This window comes from Trachemys scripta, chromosome 14, assembly GCF_013100865.1.
Source record: "Trachemys scripta elegans isolate TJP31775 chromosome 14, CAS_Tse_1.0, whole genome shotgun sequence".
In the NCBI taxonomy this organism is placed as follows: domain Eukaryota; kingdom Metazoa; phylum Chordata; order Testudines; family Emydidae; genus Trachemys; species Trachemys scripta.
Window position 1 is genome coordinate 25,866,771 of NC_048311.1, and position 13,165 is coordinate 25,879,935.

General features: G+C 43.8%; 1 protein-coding gene across 2 annotated transcripts in view; it reads left to right on the plus strand.

The window, feature by feature from the left end:
* The window catches only part of RAB11FIP4 (RAB11 family interacting protein 4), a 205,259-nt gene that overhangs the window by 190,163 nt on the left and 1,931 nt on the right, over nt 1-13,165 (plus strand). For both annotated transcript variants that reach the window (XM_034789705.1, XM_034789706.1), the window contains 8 exons: nt 1,228-1,263; nt 2,851-2,950; nt 4,515-4,618; nt 5,227-5,367; nt 6,815-6,896; nt 7,729-7,866; nt 8,420-8,578; nt 11,048-11,191. In XM_034789705.1, coding sequence (XP_034645596.1) covers nt 1,228-1,263; nt 2,851-2,950; nt 4,515-4,618; nt 5,227-5,367; nt 6,815-6,896; nt 7,729-7,866; nt 8,420-8,578; nt 11,048-11,191 — 904 coding nt within the window. The remainder of the gene's footprint in view (nt 1-1,227; nt 1,264-2,850; nt 2,951-4,514; nt 4,619-5,226; nt 5,368-6,814; nt 6,897-7,728; nt 7,867-8,419; nt 8,579-11,047; nt 11,192-13,165) is intronic.

The window sequence follows — 13,165 nt, forward strand, 5'->3', positions numbered from 1 at the left end:
GATTCTGTGGCTTGATTCAAGTGGCTTGAGGATTTTATTCACCTAAAACCAGATTTGGGAAAACAATGCAACTTTAAAACCAGGATGATGGTGACTTCTTGTACCTCCTCAGGAGTTCTAGCTTTTTCCTTTATACCCGTATTGCCACCCACATGTAGATAGACAATTGCAAAGCATTTTCCTTAGACTCTGAAAGAGTCCAAATATTTCTACAAATCCCTTGCTTATTGTGGCAATTCATCTGTAAACCTTTAGCTCCCCCTAGAAACTGAATACAAAGCTTGCCTTGTTTCATGTTCCCAGGAACCAGAACATAATGCACTTCATCTAGTCTTGATAAGAAAACAATGGCATAGTATATGTTATGAAACAGTTACAGCCGCTGTCACAGCAGTAGGTAACCTGCTAAAATGTAAAACATGATGGTTGCATCTTCGACAATTTTGTTATGAAATTTGATGTTGCAACTGACAGTCCTGAATTCAGAGTAGCGTTCTGCTGTGACAAAAGATGTGCAATCAGTCTCTGATACAGAGCCATGCATGGCTCTGTATCTTGGAGTAGGGGCAGCTGGTGGATTTGCGTGTGTGTGTGTGTGTGTGTGTGAGCTGCAGCAGATACTGTACTACAGTTTCATTTTGATTCAAGCTGGCAAAAATCTGTTTAAATGTGACAGGGCTTTTTGTACTGAATATAGTATTCCCAAATTCATGTTATTAGTGATCACAGTAGCTTACGGCACTACACCCAACTTCATGTTTCATAAGAACAGCCATACTGGGTCAGATCAAAGGTCCATCTAGCCCAGTAGCCTGTCTTCTGACAGTGGCCAATGCCAGGTGCCCCAGAGGGAATGAACAGAACAGGTAATCATCAAGTGATCCATCCCCTGTCACCCATTCACAGCTTCTGACAAACAGAGGCTAGGGACACTATCCCTGCCCATCCTGGCTAATAGCCATTGATGGACCTATCCTCCATGAACTTATCTAGTTCTTTTTTTGAATCCTGTTATAGTCTTGGCCTTCACAACATCCTCTGGGAAGGAGTTCCATTAGTTATTAGAATAGTTTATGATTAAGTTGTATGAGCATTTTTTTGGTGAAGCAAATTAAAAGCTAAAATAAGACAGCTGTATATTCTGTACAGAACTCAACTGGCAACTGAATTGTACAATAACCAAATAAACTATTTACTTACTACATTATTCCTTCTGTCTCCATGTAGCCCCAACCGAAAAATCTCAAGCACAGCTTTTGGAAGGTAAGACACTCAAGCTTGTTCTGTGTACTTTGAAATCATTTGTGACCAGAATTCATGCTGATGTCACAGATTCATGCTAAGAATGAATCCCTCAAAGGAAACCAAATAGGGTGCGCAGAAGAGATGCTTTAGGGAGGGAGGGGGGAGGTTTGACATGGTTGAGGTTGGAAGCAGCTGCATCAGAAGAAATGCAACTTCGTCTCCCTGATTTTTCTCACTTAAGGTTAGGATTCCCCCTTCTCTCTTCCCTCCCCAGTCAAGTAGCACATTTAATTCTGAGTTAGCTTAAAAAACAGAAGTCAAACCCCTGTTTACCGGCCTGGCTGACTTATTTCTATGCAGCCTTATTCCACACTCTTTACAGTTTAATGTAGTTCTTTGTCAGCAACTAAGGTCTAATTCTGTAAGGTCTCAATTGAGAGACTCGCTCAGCACCTCCTGGCATGAATTAACTACCCACCAATGTGGAGGAGAGACAGTCTAGGTGTGGCATTGCACGTGAGTGGGAAGCTAAGCTAACTGAATTCCAAGTTAGTGTCATGTTGCTGAAAGTGTAATAAAATCTGTTCTGTCTGGAGGCCAACATAGCCACTTGGGTGCTGGATTTAGGAAGAATATCATTTCCCTGATTATAGAGCTGCAGCCTTCAGTATTGCACAGGTGAGCAAACTCCTCAGAGCCATTCTAGTCAGTACCAGGCTCTTGGAGTGGACAAGCTGGCCCAGTAGGTGAATTGGCAAGTTGTTCCCTTGTTGGCGTTTGAAAAGATGCCATCCTGCGCTGCTTTTTTTTCTTATTTATTGTAACCTGTTTGCATCTTATGTCCCATCAGGCATTACTATTATTGCCTTCCTGACCTAGTTTTGTTGCCAGAGGGCAAAGGGAATTGCCCAGCTGTTTAAAAATGGTGGTCGGACCAGAATCTGGTCCAAGTTAAGGCCAAGTACACGGACTTGTGGGGGGAGGAATGCAATACTCATCCTGGACCAGATCCAGGATATCTTAATGCTGGCCCTTTTTGGGAAGCAATGACTTTGTACATACCGGACAGTGGCATATCAGCCCTCTCAAAGTTAAAGCATCATAATGTGGTGAGGAAAATCTGCAAACATGCAGCTTGTATGTAGCTTCCGAACAGGTAGTTTCAAACCTGTCTTAAGTATTCTTAATTCTGCATATTGCAATGTCACACCGTGGAATCTTCTTGTTTTGTTTGGTTTGTTTTTTTTTTCTGTAAATAAAGAAAACTTTTGTGCCACTTGTTCTGCAAAACTGATAGGCTTCTGTGTAACTATGCTTATCAACATCACTTAGGTCTCACCTTTTCCCAGATTTGGCATCTAGCATATTAGTGAACATGATGTTACATGCAACTTTGACTTTCCATTTGCATCATGGAATAAACGTATTGGTTAAAATAGGACTACAAAGTTACGTGTAATCAGACTCCTACATAGTTAAGTTACATTGAAGCTATTGCACAGATGTTAGCTGGGACATTCAAGGTGCAAAGCCAGTCCACAAAATAGGAAGACTTTCCTCCTCCCCCCCCCCCCATGATGTAAAATAATCCTTCTAATCTTCCAGACAACTCTTCCACAACAGTAACTTCAGCAGCAGCAATGGCAGCACAGAGGACTTGTTCAGAGACAGCATAGACTCATGTGATAATGATATCACTGAAAAGGTGAGGAGCCTTCACATCATGATTGCTAGATTCAGCAGAGCTATTGTTGGTGCAGCCGGAGACATGTCTGTCTACCAGAAAGAGCCACCAGAGGTGGCTAGTAGACATGGGCAAGTGACCTCAGTCAGGATCTCTAACGAAAAGTGAGTAATAATGGAATATCCCAAAGTTAATGTTCACTTCCTCTCCCAAAAGAAGTAGAAGAGCCTAACCAAACAGAGAACGAAAGTACAAGCTAAGAATTCTTTATTGAAATATGATGAAGTCTAAGCTTGATTAATATGTAAGCCTTTCACTGAGCAAGAAAATGAAAAAGCAACAATGGGTCTGATTCTCACTTCCACTAAATGCCTGGTCAAAACATAGCTTTTATATTAGTATTTCAGTTGCACGTGAGGTTGATTTTTATTTTTTTAACTAAAATACTTATCCCAGTAAAATTCTTGCCTGGGTACAGTCCTAGAGAACATAAAAGTGTTTTATGCCAGCATAGTTTCTCTTTTCCCCCCACAAGAATAGCTATGCCAGTATAACTGCGTCTGCCCTAAGCGGTTGTACTGCTTTAACTACACCGGTATAGTGATAGTGGGACTACTTCTGTGTATAAACAAAGCCCTTAACAGTGCTCTGGCAGTGTAAATTGATATACCAATCAAGTCAGTATGAATGACATGTACGTCCACTTATGGCCCCTCTGGGCTGCCAGAGCAGCATGAAGAAGCGTTGATGTGAATGAGATTGGGCCCGTTGTGTCCCTCAATTCCATTATCGAGGTAGCTGCTCATTTGCTGCAGCTTAGCTCAGTTTCCCAAGCTGAGGCCCAGTGGGTTTAAGTCCATAATTTACATAAGCAAACCCAAGCTTTAGGTGCCTCGTTTTTGAGCCCAGCTTCTGAGGCACCTGACAGGGGCTTGATTTTCAAGGAGCTGAGCACTCCCAAATCCAAACTCGGGCTCAAGGCATTTCAAGTTGGGCACCTAAAATTACGACACTCTCTTGGCCTCTGTGACCTGCCCAAGCTGCAGCAGCAAGTCCGTGGCAAAGCTATGTATAGAGTCCAGGTTTTGCCTTCCAGCCTGGGGCCCTATCCCACTGCATCCCTTTCCCTCCAACAGGCTGACTCTACAAGGGCCCTTCAAGGGAGTCCTGTGGGAGTCACTTTGGTAGACGCTAAGGCTGCCTGGAACCTTGGAGGATTCACTCTCATAAGCACTAAATCTCATTGCACTACGTTGTGGCAAGACGCTGAGGGTTGTTCATGCAAATGAAGTAATGACAGCTTGTCTATTACAGTGATGCTAAGTAGCTTAATTTCTCTCTGTATTTAATTCCGGTAACTATGCACTTCTAAGTGTCAATTCATTGTGCGTTTGCATTGATAGGTTTTGGGGGACATGAACTTCAGGGAATATCAGAACGAGATGCACTCCCGCTCTCTTGGAAACGTAGACCCTTGTATTCAGTTTTGCCTTTGGCATCCACGTGCCACTTTGCCCCCCGTTGTCGTTTAGATGTAAGAGGTTGGGTGGGTGTAAAAGAGACTCAAATCCTCTTCTCTTTCTAGGTCACTTCTTTAGAAAAAAAGGTGACAGAACTGGAGAACGATAACATGACAAATGGAGACCTGAAGAGCAAACTGAAACAGGAGAACACGCAGCTAGTTCACAGGTAATAAAACATGCAGCCTGCTTCCTCTGTGCCATGTCATTGCAATACCTTCAGGAGCAGAGCTATAATGAGACTAGAAGGAAAGTGGAAATCCAATATTGGGTCCCAGCTGCTTAGATAGAATGAAGTGTGAACTTTTGTGCGTGTCACTGTCATACACGGAGCAAGTGTCCTCAAAGCTTTTCATCTGGGAAGCCCAAAAAATGGAACTGCACAGCCTTGCTGCATATGCAGTGAATTGTGACCTTAAGCAAGCTTAGCAATGTAGAGGTTATGCTCCTGCCAAGCAGAGTATCTGACTTGCTGGCTGTCTAGGGAGAGTATCTCACATCATGTTATGAAGGGGATGCCCCCATGTCTTTTATGGTATACATACTCGCGGCAGAAAACTGGCCTACATTCAGAGAGAGAACCCAGCATGTTCTTACAGAGAATGGCCATAATAGAGAAATAGATGTTCCTTAACTTTGGCTGCTGGGAAGTATGCATGCAAAGATCTAAGTGGTAAATCAGTATAGAGTAAAAGAGAAGTGTGTGTATTTGATACTCTTGAATGTGGTGTGTGGGCAAGTGTTTTAAACTGTTACCAAAATGACTGACTTTCCTAGAGTTCATGAACTAGAAGAACTGTTGAAAGACCAGGAGACATCAGCTGAACAAATGCTGGAAGAAGAAATAAAAAGGCATAGAGAAGCATACAGCAAGTATGAAAAAGAAAAGGGCACTGAAATTGAACTGCTAAATACAAGGTAAAAACATACCAGCTGGCAAGTCGGGATGATGTGTTGTCTAGATCCACATAGAAGCAGAAGATAGAATGACTGTTTTCCTCATCTGTTCTTTTTGTAATCCACTTTTTCCATTAGTGTGTGAACCTAGATTGTATGTTGCCTTGTGTGCAGATGGTTATGGGTTAGATACTTAAAATAATTGAAGAGAGTCACTTAGTTGTGTAATACCCAAAAGCATGTTAGGTTCTTTATGTGTAGGAAGGATCCCTGCCCTGAAGAACTTACCGAATTCTCCCAGCTGATCCCTGTTCACAGAGCCCCCTTGACAGAGGTCTGCCCATGCAGAACAACTTGATAGACACTATACATACTCCAAAAGGATGGGAGAATGGAATACACTTGGCTTTTCCCCTGAGTTGAGATTTGTTGAGTCCCTGCTCAAGTTGCATTGTGGCAGTGTCTCTTATGGCATAAGAACGAATGTGTCATGTAAATGTACGTCGCTAATGGCTTTCTGGGCACCTATCATCACTCAAGTCAAACAGGAAAATAATTACCCTCATGCTGCTGATACAACAACCCAACTGCAGTCAGCTGCCAGATGTTCTCCCAGATGTGCAAGGCCCTTGGCTGAATGTACTGGGCTCTGAAGGATGCCAAGCTGTGGCCCTGGCATAGGGTGAGGAAGCAAAATCTGTAAGATAGAGCCTCCTATGGGCATGCCCAAGAAACCTATAAAGCACAATCAACCATAAAACTAGAACTCAGGCCAAGGGCTCTATTCTTGTTAGACACATAGACACAGGTATCTATTTTATCCCTATCTTCAACCAGGACGGGAAGGATGTGAGACTGATTCTCTGCTGTCTTGGTCCTTGGGAAGCTATTGACACCTGTGCAGAATGGGTGTAAAAAGCTACTAGAAGGCTATTAAATTACTGCCCAAGGTTCAGGGTGGCATGTCAGGCCCTGCGTGTTTTGTCTTTATGCAAGAGATGCCCAGTAGAAGCTTAGACAGTAAAAGTTCAGTTGCCTTTTATTACTGGCTTCGTATATTGACACGAGTCAGGGCTTTCTCAGCAACAATATAATGTAGAAGTCCACATGAGCAGCTTAAATAAGTAGGTATTTGGCTTTCTAAAATTAGCAATTCAAGGAAGGAACTGGGACCAACTGTATCGGGAACTTCTCTGTGGCCTGGTTCCTTTCTATTAGGTTCTATTCAGGGTCTTATGCCATACCCACCCCCCTCCCATCCAAATGTCCATGTGGATCTTTGGCCACTTAAACCAAGTCAGTGATTGTGCTGAAAACCACTAGGAGAAGGGTTTTTTTTTTTGTCTTTGAACACCTACATTCAATAAAGAGACCAGATAAATGGGATTTTTGGGGAGCATGTTTCTCTCAATCCCTCACGCTTTCCCTGCCGATTGTGTTTACTGTAAGTCTCGCTGCCTTTATACAGGGTTCAACAGCTTGAAGAAGAAAATGGTGAACTCAAAACCACCGTCACACGACTGAAATCACAAACTGAGAAACTAGATGAGGTAATTAAACTTCTGAGTGCTGACCATATCTGTGTAGTGAGTGACTGCTAGTCAGCTGTGTGGTTGATGTGAGGGCAAAAAAATTAGTCAGTAAATGATAGGATTTTTTAATTGACAATCCCAAAAATAAGAGAAGAATAATGTAAATGGATTTGGGAGACACTTAACACACCTAAAGGAATATTTCTGAGGCGAATTTCAAAAGTGACTGGCTTTTATAGTCCTGTCCAAGGCCCATTGAAATGAATGGGTGCCTTTCTGTTGACTTCATTAGGCATTAGATCAGGGGCATAGTGAGTTTTCCTTTCAGCATGGTAAATGAATTGCGTTCTCCTAAACTAGTTTGAAAACTGAAGGGTTTTGCAAGAAGAATGATGGCAGGGAATGAGGAGAGTTATCTGTCTTCAAATGGCAAGTTTGTGTTGTGTGTTTCAAGCTTTTATGCTTTGAGAAATTATCTCCCTAAACTATACAGAAATATCCCACTTCTCTGGCTGTCTGCAGAGAAATGGCCAGACGGAAGAGTTCTGGAATATTCGCTGTCCGATTAAAATACCTGTTTTTGTTATCCTTGGAGACTGCTTGTTTATATAGTGGCCCCGATCCTGCTAAGTGCTAGTACATTCAGAACTTCCATTGATTGAATACAGCTCTGCATGCTGAAAGGATCGAGCTCCGGGAGATTACGCTTCTGGTTGCAGCATAGCACTAGAGTAGCTCCACCCATGCTGATGAATGGTATTGGCCGATTAGCCTGGTGTAAAACAATGACATGGAAACATGATGGGCTGGGGAAGTCCAACTTGGCTATCAAGTTCCTGGTTTGTTTCAGGAGAGGCAACGCATGTCGGATAGGTTAGAAGACACCAGTTTGCGGCTGAAGGACGAGATGGACTTGTACAAAAGGATGATGGACAAGCTGCGACAGAACAGACTTGAATTTAACAAGGAGAGGGAAGCTACTCAGGAGGTGAGTATGAACAGAGGTGCAGAGCCCGCTCCAGCAGCCCTTCCTTGCAAGAGTGAGTAAAACAGGTGCACTGTCCTGTGCACGGGCGGCCACAGCAGGACCTGGGGATAATGTTGTCAATGTGGCAATTCCCCTAGTTCCACTTATTGTTTAACCCTGACTTGTATTGCAGGAGTGCCTAGAGGCCTTGAGCAGGTTGGCAGCCCCATTGCGCTAGGCACTATACAAACACGTAGTGACAGTCTTTGGAGCTGCTCTCTCATGATCTCCATGCCTCTGAATATGTGCAGCTAGGAAGGTATCTTTCAAACTTCCTTAGATACCCTTGCACTTCATAAACTGGCTGTGTGATCAGCACTTCCGAAGATTGGGTGTTGAGGGGCTGGCTGTGTTGCAGAAGTGCCCAGCTGCTCCGATCTGGATCAGAGCCACACTGCACCAGTTATCCTGCAAACACCTAGGCAGTCCCTGCCCTGAAGAGCTGATCCGTTCGTGTGCAGGTGGTCAGTCGCTGTTTATTGAAATGGACCATCCTGTCTTCATCTCCTTGCAGCTCATTGAGGACTTGCGAAAGGAACTGGAGCATTTGCAGCTGTACAAACTAGATTGCGAGCGCCCCGGCCGGGGGAGAAGCTCCTCGTCTAGTGTGAGTGAATTCAACGCACGAACGAGGGAAGTGGAAATGGAGCATGAAATTAAACGGCTAAAGCAGGTGAGCGGGGTGGGGGCCTCCAGGCCTCTCATGTTCGTGGGGGTGATGTTTGGATAATCGTGCAGAGATGCTGGAGAAATATCTCCAATTGTAACTTTTATCAACAAACTCACAAAAGAGACTTTCATTGGCCTGAAATGGATCTTTATAGTGTTTGCATTTGTTAAAAGACTTCCCAAGCTCTGTTTCCTTTTTCGAAAGGATTGTAAATACAGCCTGCATAGTACAAGAGGTGTGTCCATGCATTTGTGTGTGTCTCCTATGCAATGACTCACGTGGGTTGACCATGAGATCCAAACTGGAGACTTTGAGATCCATAGGCCATGTCACTTTGCTAAGGAAGTAACTGTTAGCTGGCATCAGTAGTAGGCTGCTGTCCTTTAGATCAGTGGTCCGCAAACTTTTCATGGTCCTGCGGCTGCTAGGGAGGGGGGTCAAGGCTGGGGGCAGGTCTGGGGCTGGAGCGAGAATAGAACCACGTCCGGGGGCCGAGGTGGGGTTGGGGCCAGGGCCGGGAGCAGAGCTGCAGCCGGGAGCAAAGGCTGAGGCCAGGAGCAGAAGCCGCAGCCAGACCGCAGTCGGGGGCCAGGAACAGAGCCGCAGCTGAGAGCTGGGAGCAGGGCCGGAAGCAGAGCTGGGGGCGGAGTGGGGCAGGGTGGTTCTCCCTCTTTCCCCCTCTCGGGGGCTGGCCTGGGCCCTGCTGTGCGGGCGGGGGGGGTGTGCCCCACAGTTTGGGGACCCCGGCGCTAGATGGACTGGACATTAAAAGCAATCCATGCACAAGTAAATGTGGTATCTGTGCACACAGGAAGTTTTGTCAACTTGGCCACTGTAACGATGCTGGTTCTGGCCGGACCCAACTGAGCGTGCCAATTCAGGACAACTCGCTTAAACAGGGAGGTTACAGCCCAAGGCTGGGGTTTTTCCACCTCGAAGGCAAACCAAACCAGCCAGCCAAAGAGGACTTTGGTCTCACCCCACTGGCTAACCACAAGTCACACAAGCAATTCCCTTAGACACTCCAGTTTCCCAGTATCACCACCAGTACCACTTGTTATGGGGACAAATGGTTATGAAAACCAATACCCCAGTAAAAGAAAAAAGGTTCTCTTGATCCCAAAGGACCAAGCCCCAGACCCAGGTCAATATACAAACCAGATCTTACCCAGAAATCACGCTGTTGCCAATCCTTTAGAATCTAAAATCTAAAGGTTTATTCATAAAAGGAAAAAGATGTAGATGAGAGCAGGAATTGGTTAAATGGAATCAATTACATACAGTAGTGGCAAAGTTCTTGGTTTAGGCTTGTAGCAGTGATGAAATAAACAGCAGGTTCAAAATCAAGTCTCTGGAGTACATCCACAGCTGGGATGAGTCATTCAGTCCTTTGTGTAGAGCTTCCATTTGTAGCAAAGTCCCTCTAGAGGTAAGAAGCAGGACTGAAGACAAGATGTAGATGAGGCATCAGCCTTTTATAGTCTTTTCCAGGTGTAAGAACACCTCTTTGTCCTTACTGTGGAAAATTACAGCAAAATGGAGTCTGGAGTCACATGGGCCAGTCCCTGCATACTTTGCTGAGTTGCAAGGCGTATCTGCCTTCTCTCAATGGGTCAGTTGTATAGCTGATGGTCCTTAATGGGCCATCAGGCAGGCTAGGCAGAGCTAACACCAACTTGTATGGGATGTCTCCCAGAACCATAGCATAAGTTTGAAATACAGTCTAGAGCCAATATTCACAACTTCAACTACAAAATTGATACACACATATAGACAGCATAATTAAAACCAGCAAACCATAACCTTGTCTTAGACACCTCATTTGACCCCCTTTATACAAGATTTGATGCCACTACAGGACTTTGGTTGCAACCATGTTGTATATGGTCCCAGATTATGTCAATAACGTCACAGGCACACAAAATAATAAAGGCATATTGGAGATTAAAGTTGGGGCACTTTTGTCTGTCTGTATTTTTCTCCCCACTATGACTAAGCTCTAGGGGTCATCAGAAGAAGTCTGACTGGAGTCTAGTTGCTTGAAGACTGACCCCAAAATTGGAATGTTTATAGTAATATAATCATATTTGAAGACACAGATGAAGATAGGGCTGATTGTTCAGCCACTTAGAACAGAAAATGGAAAACTAAGTGAAGATATACACGGTTGGCTTTTTTGTTTTTGTTTTGTTAAGCTTATCACGCTTGGCACGGAAGCTGACTCACAGCTGGGATCAGTAGGCAACGTCTTCTGTGAAGGCCCTGTAACATTCCACCATTAGGTAGAATTTAGGTCTTTCTCTGAAACCCTCCAGTGTTTGGCCATTCTTAGAGGTACCATTGTAAAGGACCTATCTTAGAAAAGTGGATAGTGACATGCAAAACAAAAGTGACATTCGCTTTCATGTTACCTGAGCGGTTTTTCTTTCTTTTCATGAAAACTCCATTCCATTTTCTTTCCTATTTTAATAGGAGAATCAGAAACTTCGTGACCAGAATGATGACCTTAATGGACAGATCCTAAGTCTTAGTCTTTATGAAGCTAAGAATCTCTTTGCAACACAGACAAAAGCCCAATCACTGGCTGCTGAAATCGACTCTGCATCAAGAGATGAGGTAATGCAACTGAGAGCAAAATAATGCTAATCCCAAAATAGAAAAGTGAGAACAGATTAACTGTCAGGGTAAAAGTTCTTACACAGACAAATCCACAACATAACTCCTGTTGTGCCAGGAATTAGGAATGTAGCTAAATCTAGTGATATTTTCAGATGCTTATTTTAGCATCATCCAACTAGTTTCATTATAGTCCAAATACTAGAGAAATTCCATCATAACACAGGTTTGTTTCAAAGGATGGTAGCGTTGGATCTAAAGGGTATCTATTTAAGGCACTGACTGCTGTTATAGACACTGTTTCCTGTTTAGCAGTGCCTTACGGTAGCTCATTTCTTCAAGTGCGGTTCCAGATTTTCTAATCTGATGTATTCCAGTGTCAAGCTGGAGTAACTCCATTAACTTCAGAGGAGTGACTTCGGATTTATTCCTGTATAACCAAGAGAGAATTTTGCTCATGCTTCAAACTGAATTTACACATTGGCTCCTCGTTTTCAGTTGGCACAGCCGGTGAAAACCCGGCACACCTCCAAGTTGCTAAGAAGCTCTAAACAATACTGCATGCTTTAACTAACCAGTCCACACTTGTCCCTGTTACACCCATTCATCTCAATGGAGTTAATGCTAATACCAAGAATTTGTGACTGCTGATAGCTCACCTTTCAAAAAGCAACTGGCTGAGGATTTTGCCCACATGAATCAGTGTGACTCCATTGACTTTAATGGAGCTATATCAATTGAAGACCTCACCCTATTTTGGAGCCCAATCAAATAGAACTACTGAAAAGTTTCTGTGCACAAACCCATAATGTAGACACTTAATGAAGTAGCACTTAGCAAGATATTCTAGAGGAGCTCTTACACTTGGGCAGGGGACCAGGTGAGATGATTTGAGAGGTTCTTTCAAGCCACAAGGGCTATGGACTTTGAAGGCAGTCAAAGGTAAAATGCAGGAAACTGATCTAAGTATTAGATGGATAGTTTCCCTTTTTGCTTTTATAAAAGTGAGTTGTGGTATAGAACTTGTATCCAACTAAGCGCTTGAATAGACCTGTTGACTTCAGGGGACCACTCCGGGGTTTAAAGTTAGGTGTGTGCTTACATACCTTGCTGAACCAGGGACCTGTGGAGACTGGTTGTGCGATGTCACTTGGTGGAATTTTACACTAGAAGTACTACAGCGGTGCTGCTGCAGTGGGTCTGGTGAAGATGCTCTATGCCAACAGAAGAGAGCTCTCCCATCAGCAGAATAAATCCCCCTCTGTGAGAGGTGGTAGCTATGTCAGTGGGAGAAACCCTCCCGTCGACATAGTGCTGTCCACACTGGCACTTACGTCGGTGTAACTGATGTTGCTCAGACGGGTGGTATATTCACAGCCCTCAGCAACATAAGTGATACTGAAGTAGGTGGTGGTGTAGATCTGGCCTCAGAATAAGACAAACTACGTTTTTTGCTGTCACCAAAATAAGTCTTATATCCAGTCTTTAATCTTACCAGGGCTAACGCAGAATTTCTGGATCACTATCTAATACTGAGTAGCATGCTGCCAAAGTGGTTCTGCTCGTCTCCTCTGTCTCCCTGTTAATTGCTATGGTTCGTTCAAATAATGCAGTTTTGATCGGGGGAGGAGGGGAGGAATCAGATACATTCTCTACAGAGATTAGCTCTAAGAGGCACATTTAAAAAAAAAAAAACTGGCTTGAGAGAATAAAGAGGGCGTATCTCAATGGGAATGCCAAACTACTGTTGTGTTGAATTATATATGATAAACCTATATTCCCGTCCAGCTGGAGACCTGGAGATGCTGGCCAAGATTTTCCAAAGTGACTAGTGATTTTTGGGGCACTCCAATTTTTAGATGTAAATAGAGACTGATTTTTTTTTCAGAGGGCGGGTCCTTAGGACTTTTTCAAAAACTCATGCCTTAAATTGGCCACTGAATCACTCACTGGACAGCTTTGGCCACTCTTTGT